The 12,339-nt window shown below is 36.5% G+C and overlaps 1 protein-coding gene across 3 annotated transcripts in view; it reads left to right on the top strand.

Moving 5' to 3' along the window:
• The window catches only part of astn1 (astrotactin 1), a 247,725-nt gene that overhangs the window by 128,333 nt on the left and 107,053 nt on the right, over positions 1-12,339 (top strand). For all 3 annotated transcript variants that reach the window (XM_082172607.1, XM_082172608.1, XM_082172609.1), the window contains one exon: positions 701-828. In XM_082172607.1, the coding sequence (XP_082028733.1) occupies positions 701-828 (128 nt within the window). The remainder of the gene's footprint in view (positions 1-700; positions 829-12,339) is intronic.

Genomic DNA, 12,339 nt, shown 5'->3' on the forward strand with positions numbered 1-12,339 from the left:
ATGGGTAAAAATTATCGATTTTTCTTTTATGCCTAAAATCATTAGTATGTTAAGTAAAGATCATGTTCCATGAAGATATTTAGTAAATTTCCTACCGTAAATATATAAAACATTTGTTTTTGTAAGTGAATGCAGCACAATCGCGAACATAAATGGACAACTTTAAAGGCGATTTTCTCAATGTTTTGCACCCTCAGATTTCCAAATAGTTGTATCTCGGCCAAATATTGTCCTATCCTAACAAACCATACATCAGCGTATTTATTCAGCTTTCAGATTTTGTGGTCCAGGGTCACTTATGTTTATTTAGTCTGACATACAGTAGCTGGCACATCATTGCAGCAAAATCTATAGGAACATTTATTTTTTATAGTTTTTTTCTGTGAGCATAGTTCATGACAAATTCATATGTTAATGTTTACTGTTTATTTTAGTGCACAATATCCATATTTTACAAGATTTTTTTTTTTTTTTGCTTTCACTTAGCATTATCATTCAAATGGTTTTGTTTTATTGATCAAATTGCCCACCACCTAGCAATTTGCAGGTCATTTTTATATTATTTAGTAAAATATGTGTAAAATGTAAATAAATAAAAATGTAATGGGCTTAAATGTATGCTTTATATAATTGACAGATGACCCTTTAAACAGTGAACTGTGTTTTGAGTGGATTTTCTCCTTTATCTTCTGCTATCTAGGCAAAAAAACTTTGCCCGTGGCATCGAGCAGCAGCTCCCGGATGGCATGGTGGTGGCGTCTGTGCCGACTGAATCCCAGTGTCATGAGGAGCTGTCTGATCCAGTGCCTGATCCAGAGTACCTCACTGGTAAGAACTTGTACATTTATGATCAATCACTCAACACCTCAGTGACTACATCAGCTTGTAGTCTTTCATGATTCATTTGATTATCTAATCAAGTCATTTTCTTAATCTATTGACAGCCCTATATTATCTTTTTGAGGTTTCAAATGTAGTTCAATAGGTTGAAATGTGTAATCTGTTACCTTGTTCATTTGAGGAGCATTGTGTTGTTTGATGGTGTCTGCACTAGCAGTATTACATAAGCTGAATGGCAATTTCTTATTATAAATATTATAAGTCCTTCACCGAGGTCACCGCATGAAACAAATGACTAAAAGGCTTTATCTCATCAGTCAATGACATGAAAATGTCATGTGTTCTATTGGCTCAGGGTGCTGAGTCATACCATATAGACTTAAAAGATATCTACATATTTATTTAACAGAATGCAGATTATATGTTGCATTTATTATTTTATTTTAGATGTAAGTGTCTTTTCTCGTCAAAGCATTTGGGATGTTTTCCAAATTGGGCCCATGTTTGGTATTGGTTGAGTTTGGTTATGTCATAATAAGTTGTGATGTGAGGATTGGTTATTCTATTGTTGATCTTGCATTTGTTTGAGTATAAATGACTGGTATAATTCATGGGACTGAAACATTGCCGAATACATTTTGATCACTTTTGCGAGTTGGGGAGTGTGCAGGTTTTCTGTTTACTAGTTTATATTGGGCTGTGATTATTGCCTTTGTCCTATGCACCTATTAAGTACTTGCAGGTGTGCTAGGTTAATTGTTCATTGATTGGAAATTTGATTAAACAATTAACAAGAATGAAAAAAGAGGGCACCTTTGAGCACAAATAGAAATATTTTATATGTACAGTATATGAAAATTTGATAAAATAATTTTTTCTTCAGTGTGAGAAAGACCTAAATATGAGTAATACTGGATAAAATACATTGTTACTCCCACTGATCCTTTTTTATTTAAGACAAAAGTAATGTTTTTAATCTCATTGTATGACAACATTAACTATATAAACAAATTGTAATTTTTGCCACTTTCCCCAAGTGTTGACAAAGCTTTGAAACAATTCTATTAGTCTTACAGATTATAAATGTTTGTCTTGATTAAATAAGCCTCTTAATCTCGCCCTTGACCTTATAAATCCATAATAGTAACACTCTTCACTTGGATTGCCTGCTTAGCATGATCACAACAAAGCCATTCAGCATTTATAATGTTAAAACACATTTAATAAAACAGATACTGTAGTTTGGGTCCAGGCTTCGCTGCTATAGATGCACTTCAGAATACAGCACAGCCTCTCGTACGTTAATGCTTAATTAATTGTTTATTAAGAAAGAAAAATTATTCAAAAATCGATCCTCTCATTTCAGATGAAGACGCTTCACATTAACCTTCAATGTTTGTTTGTGTTTGTGTGCATATGTTGTAAGTTCTTGCAAACAGTTGACTGGTTTCGCATTATCTTCTGCCAGATCAAGTGGATGATGAAGAGGCATAAAAATGGAGAGGGTATTAACAAAATCATTTTCTCAGGGGCTTCTGGATGCTGCTGCCTCTGTCAGGACTCATTAGCTGACCAATCTGACTCATTTTTGGAGCTCAGTGCAGTACACGTATTCTGCACGGCAGCTCCTTACCCTAAATACTGTGGGGGGGTCAACTTTTATGCTCCTGTTAATGAGAAAGAAAAGGGGGAGAGGTGAAATCCTGTCATGTCAAATGAGGCTTCAGAATGCTGCATCTTTCATCATACTCCTTCCCTCTCGCTGTGGCCACTCATATCAGACTGTCAAAGAATGAAGGATTATAGTCCTTAAGGTCTGATGTAAAATTAACAGCAGGAAAGGCCAAACAAAATAGAAATCTTATGTGCTTGTTTATTTTTTTCTTCATCTGGCTGCTGTTGCCAGTTTCAGCATGTATCTTTTCTTGTATATCTTGTCATAAGTTCCTGATTAGATCTGAAGCATTCTATACTTTATGCATGGTTGAAAAATCTAGACTGATTTTCTACTTTAGATGTTCCTGGCATATATTAGACTTGTTATTAGATTATTTAATTTTTTTTATAAAAAAAAAAAAAATGGAATTACATAATATGCTGATTAAAAATGCAAATTGCATGTATCAGCACTTGATGAGAAAAGCTTACAAATGATAATTCAAAGACAGTAAAGCACGGAATAGACATTCTTAAAAGTGACATAGTGAGTAGTTTTACAACTAAGTAAGCCGACTGATGGCAAGTTTGAAGAACCTGTTTGTAGTGCAGTATTTATTTAATTTATTTAATATCCAAAAACAAGATCAAACATAAAACAAAGCCATGGCATGGCATGGCATGGCATGGCATGGCTCTCAAAACAAAAACAGTAACATGGACGTGAAGCTTACCAATAGTGGTTACAGTGAAACAATACTTGACAAAACACATGGCAAACATGAGGGCTTAAATACAAAAGACTAATGACTAGACAAGGGACACCAGTGAACAATCAAGGCAATAATCCCAATGAAAATGACATTCACATTGGGAACACATGGCAGGATCACATGAGTATAACAGGTAGGGCTGGGTAAAAAATATCGATATCTCAATTTTAATCGATTCTCATTTTTATGAACCGATATCGATTCTTAATCGATTAGTCATCCTGTTTTCAGTTGATGAATTAATGGAACATTGTTGCGTGCATCCCATCCAATAAATCGCAATAATCTTTGTGCTTTGTTACTATTGATATGAAACAAAGTCTCAGATTTAAAATTACGTAAATTTTCTTACGAAATTCCAAAACATAAATACCGTTTTGGCGCTGTGGCATGAGATCGCTCAAGAGAAGCACATGATCTTCTCTTCCGCCTTAATAACACCAGTTACAGCGCGAAATAAACATGAACGAGAATCTGAAAGTGTGTTAAAAGATAGAGTACAACTTATCGAAGTCCGTATCATGTCACATGGAATCGCTCAATCAGTGTTTCAACCGTGGAAAGACGTCAGTAAATCAGCTTGTAAACAATGTCATGTAACGTCACATTTACCTCAGAAAAACCATATCCAGTGACCATAAACTCTTTAGTCAGTTAGAAAATGTAACTTTAGAGAGGAGCATTTTGCCAAATATATCCACCATATTACATATTCATTATAATTTTTAATGTTCTTCAATATTTAATGCATGTTTGTATAAATCTAGCAAGTTTTTATGACAGCCACCATTTAAATGTTTACATTTCATATAACTTTATTATTATAAAAAAAAAAAGTGTAATTTAAGTTTTTATACAAATCAGTTCATTTTTACCTTCAATATTATAGTAGGCTAATGAAGCCTATAGGCTACAACTGACTCCCATAGTTTACAGAAATAGTTAAGAGATTTGTTAAAAAGATTGGAAATATGCCATGTATTGTACCTGATATCCAAAATAATCAATATTGAATGGAATGGAATTGAATCGGAATCGAAATCGAATCGAATTGCTAGCTTGTGAATCGAAATCGAATCGAATTGTTAAATTTGTGTCAATACCCAGCCCTAATAACAGGGGATCACATGACAGACATGAAACAAGAACATGAAACAAAACCAAACAAAACCGTGACAATAGTCAATAATATGTATGTTTCTTTTTTATTGAACAAGCCTGTCAGTGGCCTATAGTCCACAAAAATCCATTTGCTATTGATTATCAGCTGAGTTTAGGCAGACAGTGTTTTGGCCAGCATATTTTTCAGTTGTACTTCAAACTTTCATTGCTTTGAAATGTTGCTCGTACCAAAAAAAATATGTATAGGTACATTGCAAAAAAAAAAAATCCTGTTAATCATTTGGCTTTTATTAGTTATTTTTTAAATTAAGATTAACTTAGTGAGGTGTATGATTAACACAAGCAATAACAATTTGACAAGGAGATGATGGAATAATAAACCTTTTTTTAGTAACTTCTTAAAATAACATAACAAAGAAAACTTAATAAGTTAACTTAATAACTGTAACTTAATATGAAAGTACGTATTGTCTTAATTATGTATACGTCTTACTATCTGACAAAACTTTCCTTCTCAAGTAAATTTATCTTGATTTAAGGATGTTTAATGGAAAAATTACAAAAACATTTTTTATTTATTGTTACATTTTTGCAGAGTAGGCAGCGTGAATACATTTATTATTTTTAAACACATTTTTAATTGGAGTAAATGAACACTTTAAAAGCAATTTTATTATGGCCAACTTGATTCCCCAACCACCATTCAACTCCAATTTTTAATCCAGGCTAAAGGTCATAAGTGTATGAAATGGTCTGGTGTGGGTCTGTAATATTGCCTGAGCTACTGGAGGGTGCAGGTGCTTTCGCTCAAAGAAACAATGGTTGACATAGCTGGTCTTCAGACCTAATGGTCATGGCATCAGGTGAGACTTATGAGAGGTCATATTGGATTCTTGCTGGAAGATTAAAATGGGTAATCTGGAAGAGTCATCCTCTGTCAGTCATGCTTGAGGTTATTTATCTATTACAGTGTGACGTGCTGCAGGCCTGGAAGGGAGGCATATGAAGCAGGTGGTTCAGTATGAAGCCCTCCAACCTTTCACACTCATCCCCCCTGCACCTGATGCTCTCTAAGATCTTTTGTTGCAAGAACTGCAAATTATGCCTAATACACGATTCATTAGTCATATTAGACACGTGTGTGTCATTAAGACTTTTAATTACAACCATAGAAAGCTCTTCGGAGTGCACATCTTGAGTCCTCTCACCATCCCCCACCATTCATTCAAGTCAAGTCAAGTAAAACTCTTTTTGTTGTCATGCGTGATTGTTTTTGTACTTCATGAGACTGTTTTAGTAAATGTAAATATATAGTGAATGAGAATTGAAAAGAAGGACAGAATAAGGCATGGTAGCATAAAGTTGTTTCAAACCTGTGTGACTCTTTATTTTGGGGAACACAAAAGAAGATATTTTGGAGAATGTTTCAAGGAAAGTCATACCATATTGAAATGACATGAGGGTGAGTAAAAAATGACAGAATTTTAATCTTTGGGTGAATTATTCCTTTAAGTTCTACTGTGCTAATATGAAAACCGATATGAAAACAGTTTGTAAAACTGGAAAACACATTTGCAAACAAATGTTTCTGATTGGTTAATACACACTATCATTCAAAAGTAGTAATATATGCGTGAAATCACAGGACTTCATGTATCTTTTTTTTTTTTTTTTTTTACCTAGTCTAACAGTAGCTATGTTTCCATCAGGTTTTTGGTTAATGAGGTCATTTTTAAAATAAAAAATGTATGCAGTCAATTGAGGTGGATAATTTTTTTATACAATTCGAAGACATGCACATAAACTACGATGGAAACACATTTACTGAATAAATCCCTGGATGCTCAACAAACCTTGCATCAGCAAGGATGTGATTGGATAACTGGACTAACCAGCGGACCAATTTCATTGCAGACCGTCTCAAATGTTGGTTTGGTCATTTTGAAATGCCTGAGCCAAAGTCTGTTGGGTATTATTACCTACCAGAACTGTCACATGATTGCGAATTTGCGACGCAACGCAATATAACATGGCTCAAGATAACATCGCAGCATTTATTGCGTTTCGTCTGCGTGCTCTGAGGTGAAAGTAATTTATGATGTATGGAAAAAGAGCCATAGTGGCTTCCCCCAACTGCAGCAACTTCCATTTTAATACAGATATTTTGTGCCAATTTCCTAGGGAGTGACAATTTTGTTATCTTGAACACATGGGATGGAAACTGTGCTTTTTTTGCAAATGTTTTATGCAATATTCCAATTTGCAGTTTGGATGGAAACATAGCTAGTGACGTTTTAAATTAAATGTTTCTTTCTTGTTGCGCATTGTAACTCTGTTGCAATATTCTTTGCGGCAGCATTTGAGAAGTGGGGTAAAAAATTTTTAAACTCCTGTTTTAAGAAAAGCTTTTGTTTCTCGCCCATGCCCTTAATACATCATCGCTGTGTTTTTCCCTCGACTGTCTCGAGGCGTCAGTTCTGAAACTCACCTGAGGTTAAATTAGTCACTAGCTCAGGTAATTGGGTACGGTATGGGCAAGTGGCACATACCCGAGCAGTTGTTGAAGTTGTCAGGCCTCTGCCACCCTCCCTTGCTCATTTGGGCAAGTTGGTGCGACGGTCAGTGTATTTGTCACTATGTCAGCACTCTTGGAGCCGTTCCTCCCAACCCTCTCAGGGCAATGCATTCATCTTTCTATTCATCTCTGGGTTGGAAGTCATTCATCATAGGACCGGAGGACTCCATCAATTATTCCAATGGGAAAGGAAGAAGGCCGAGAAGCTTTGAAAGGCAAATACATCTTGATTTAATTGGAATGCAGGTAGAAAGCACATTGGCACTAAGCAGATTTTCTGCTGAAAGAAAGAAAGAAAGAAAGAAAGGAGGGAAATCATCTCTGCCTCCTGATGCATATGGTGACTCGCATTCATGGCCACAGATGGAGATTCTTTGAGGGTGGGGGTGTCCGGGTTAAGCAACACTTGTCTTTGTGACATACAATTCGCCTGGGGATTCTTTCGAAGGTGCGCGCACGCCGGCACAGTTTCATGGCAATCGAAATGAAAATTCTAAAAGAATTCACTTTAAAACACACATTACATGATGCAAAAACACCACAGGTGCTACAGCCTGCTGGGCAGGTACTGGGCGGTGAGCAAAGGATGAATAGATGCCATTGATCATCAAACACAAAGGAGGCTACGGAGAGTTGACTGAAATGGCTGACACATGGATTTCTCACCGCTTCTTAAGAATTAGCTGTGCTTGGGCAATCTCCCGAATTCAGCTCTTGAAGTCAGCAAAGAAGTGACAAGGTCCAGATTTAATCGGATGGATCCAATCAAGTAAGGCGTTTGTGGATGCTCTGCAGTGTGAGTTCCTGTAATCCCAAAGAATGGCCTGGCAGGATCGATGAGCTGGAGATTTCCTGTTTCATGTTTGGATCTTCTTTCATCACCGCTCAAGTGTGCAAATACCACCTTGCAGTTTCAGTCCATGAGGTTTTCTAGTCGCTACACAGGAAGAAGTGGAACAGATGAGTATCTACAGTGCTTTTTAATGCTTGGCAGTATGTTATTTCTGCTTGAGTTCTATCATGGACAGTTTTGCTGTCTAGCAGAAGGAGTGTGTGAGTTGATATGTGACCTTGCAGTGAATTTTAAAACTTTGTTTGCATATTCTGTGATTTACTACTCTGTGTGCTTGTTATTTTTAATCTGTTATCTCTTGTATATCTCTAGTGTGTCTGAAGGTTGTGCACAATTCAGAGTTGAAGAATTGGCTCCCTTTCTATTCATGAATTGGAATTGGAATTTGAATCTATCTCTCCGTCCGTCCGTCCGTCCGTCCATATATCTATGCGAGGAGTCTGAGACCAAACCACATCTGTATTTTGAGCTGAAAGCACATATTTAATAAATAATGATTCAGACTTACATCTCCTGTAAATGAGATGCATGCTTACATTAAACAGCTTAGCATGAGTTGATTTATTTGCTTAACTGCAATACAGTCTGTAAATGTTTCAATAAACTTCATAATAAAATACCTCCCAGTAAAAATAAATACATTTAAAACTCTAATGACTTCCAAGGCTGGAGTATTTGTTTAATGTAGCCTCAGTATACAGAACACGGTTCATGTTTATTCTTGTTATGACAGGTGCTCCTTTAGGAGGTTTTCTTCGCATTGGGAAACTTCACATGCTATCTATACTTTATTAGACCTGTCAGTAATTTGAATTGGAAGAGGAGGTCACACCTTCAGGGGATCATTTCCAGTCAGTCCCCAAACCAGCGTGGCATCAGCAAAGCAATCTTTTTATACATTAGCTTAGCTTAGTGGTTCCCAACGGGGGTGGTACCGTCTCCCAGGGGGCGTTCGGAGAACAACGGGGGGCGTTGGAAGCAGGATTTTTGAAAGTTCACCAGTTTACACCAAAGATCCAGGCAAGACAAGATTAAACATGTAATTACTTGCAAAATAATTGCCTACAACATTCTAAAATATTCCAGTTTAATGTAAGCTATGTATCGTTTCTTTTGCAACAACTCTATTATTTTCCAGTCATAGACCAGCACTCAAGCACTGACTAGAATCAGCATTCACGTGTTCAAAAATGTGTTTCGCGCTGACAACAATCGGGTGGTGTCATGGTGTGGTGCAGGCAGAAGAAGACGAAGAAGAGTCAAAAGTTCCAATGGAAACTTTTACTCACAATATAAATCAAACTGGTACATAGAAGACGGGCAGAGGGTTCACACACACATATTGATACAGATGACGATGATGACTAAACAGGTGACAAAACTGAACTGATAATGACAGTAACCATGGACACAAAGGAGTGGCGGGAAAAGAACAAAGGAGAACAGGAGCCAATCAAAGCACAAACTGAAAGTCCAAACAAACACTGACACGTGACAGGTGGTGGCTGACTAGAATCCAGTGCTGACTAGAATAACTTCTTCAAACTTCTTCAAACTATCTGGTCCGGCTTTCTCAAGACAACTTAAAGTTTGTCTCGAATAACTTTTTAATCTACAAGCAGCGGAGGAATGGAAAGTTGACAAGCCATTAAAAAAGTATTGACTTAAGAACCACTTATATATTTTCAAATATTTTCAATAAATCATGTTCCCATTCACTCCGACGACGAATTTAAAAATTAATTAAACTAAATTCTATTTATAAGGTAAAACTTTTACATGTTTAGGCACTAACTAATGCCAGTGCCTAATGCCAAAATGTTTTCTTTGTTCACCAAGTAATTTACTGGTCAGGCATTATTGTTTACTCGCAAGCCTGTAAGGAGAAAATGACAATTTGATGGATAATTGAAATATATTCTGTAATCACATTTTGGTAATGCATTAATTCCGCCGTCACATCTGAGCGCGAAACGCTGCTTGGATAGTTTCAAGATAGTTCAAAATAATTAATAATACAATAATAATTTAATTGTTCATATGTGTTTATTCTTGTCACATCCACATGCAGTCTAAGTACCGCAATCGCTTGGACTTGCATGCCTTAGGCGCACTACGGCTGAAACTAACGTCTCTGCAACCCGGAGTAAAGAAATTAGCAGAAAAACATCAAGCACAGGGCTCACACTAATTTTCAAATCAATTTTGAAAGTTCGAATTCGAAAGTCATTCTGCTTTTTCCCTGTTAATGTTCTCTGTTGAAAATAATTTATAAGAATGCTTCTTGTTTGTTGACTGGCTGTTCGCGGTACAGCTGCTGTTAATTACATTTTGAATGTCAAATTTGTAACCGTTGCATTTTTTGGCTGCTCCTCGCTGATTGGCTGAGATAATGGATAGGGGGCGCTGGCCCAAAAAAGGTTGAGAACCACTGGCTTAGCTGCTCAGTAGTCTTACAGTCTTCTACCGTCATGAATTGTGTTTTTGCTCTGTTTATCTATAAAGTTGTTTTTCCAGTATTCCTCCCAGGTAAAAATTGAGGCTTATTTACATACAGTACTTCATTTCTTACATACTTTTCTTAAAGTCATTGTTAATTCCGTAATACTTAAAGTAAAATATTGAGATGCTTAGGCCACCCATACATGTACGTCCATTTTGTGCCTTTTGGCATTTTTGTGCCAGTCTTTGCATTTGTTTCCACAGTTTATTGCAGAAATAGGACATACAATAAATTACATTACTGCATTTTGACTATAGAAAAGGCATTGCACACTACATTCAAGAATAAAAAGGTGTTAAAAGCTCACCTTCAACTTTATCTATAGTTAAGCATTAACTTATTAACAAAAAACACGGAAGTTTCCATGTCTGACACTATTTTCATCTTGGGTAAGGCTTTTTTCAGAAGCTTTTTGACAGATATTTAATTCTCTGCTTTCGAGTAGGAAGCACACAGAGTCTTGCTGTGAATGTTTAATTGCTATATAATGTCAGAATATATAATTTTTTCATCTTTGTTTATTTATTGTTTATGCATTTCAACGACAGCATGTTGTGTGAGTTTTGTTGTTTGTTAAGTCTGCTTCATCTGTCACTTATTAATATACAAATGTGGAATTTCTGTCTACCGTAACGCTGCAGTTGTCGAACACCAAGAAAATTATACCCTTCTCTAATTGTTCAGTTCAAATTCAAAATGAATTGGAGGGTGAAACAGCTTTGTCTGTTCCACGTGTCTTCTCTGTAATTGAGAAAGTGTTCTTCACAATCTGACTTTTGACTTTCTTTACATTACATGCCCCCATTTGTAGACAAAAAATATATTGTGCAGTTGCTAAGGCAATGTGACATTTTTGTCCCTCTTATTGTACCAGCTTGTGTTACAAACAGAGTTGAGCAGTTAACAAACGTCACTGATAAGTATTCTATAATTTTTAAACTGGATCCAGTTATGTGTGAACATTGTACAGAATGTACAAACTTAAATAAACCTGTCTAGTGCTAATTGCCTCTCCTTATTAATAAATAATTTTTTTGCGGATGGAATTAAGCGTATACAGTACACACGTATACACACATTTATTTGAACCATCTACACAACTTATGTGGTTTTACTATATCCACCTCTAAAATGTTTTCAACAACAGTGTGGAATGAATCCATAATTTCAGTTGAGAACAGAACTCAAAGTGGCATACACAGAGTGAGAAAAAAAGAAGCCTCATTAAAATTCAATTTTGGGCGTAGTCCTCATTGGTAATCACATTTGGGGTTTAATTTATTCTTTGACACTGATTAATTGCATAGAATTGCTGGAGCCATTTCCTGCTGTAAACGTCAATTAATTAGCCGACAACATTAGATGTGATAATTAATACAGTGGGTGCCACAGCATGGGCCCTGGATCCTTCACGGGTGGCCCTTCAGATGCCTGTGGCCGATGCAAACACCCCAATTTTGGGATCTACGGGGATCTGGAGGTACAAGGGCAATGAGTTGAATGAAAGAAGGAACTTATGTGCGTAGGTTCCTGTCTAGGTAAGGATGTGGACAGCAGCGGTGGTGACAAACATCCGTTCTCCCTGTGGTCTTGCTGGTTTGGCGAACCCTTGTTAATCACTGACATCAGTCTGAGTGGCAGAGATTCATTCTGGAGCACATAGTCCCTCTCCCAAAGCCCCTCTCAATTAAAATGGCAGCATATGGCCAAGTGACCAGTAAAGCACAGAGGCTGCTATCTGCTCTGATGTCTGGAGATTCTGATATGACGTCCCTCAGTATGGCTGAGAGGGAAAGTGTGTCACCTTGATATTTTAAGAAGTGTCCGCTTCTCCTTGAGTGTCTATATTTGGAATAGATAGATCCTCTTGATGGATAGTGTGCTGTTGGCCAAAATGTTTGCTGTGTTAATTTGTTTGCATGACTTTTTGACTCAATTAAAGGATGCATACAGATGTGTGCTTCCTTCATGTATGCTAATTTAAAGTTCAGTAAATGTCAGTAAGACAAAATATGTC

This window comes from Leuciscus leuciscus (genome assembly GCF_965113295.1).
Source record: "Leuciscus leuciscus genome assembly, chromosome: 6".
NCBI classification, from domain to species: Eukaryota; Metazoa; Chordata; class Actinopteri; order Cypriniformes; family Leuciscidae; genus Leuciscus; species Leuciscus leuciscus.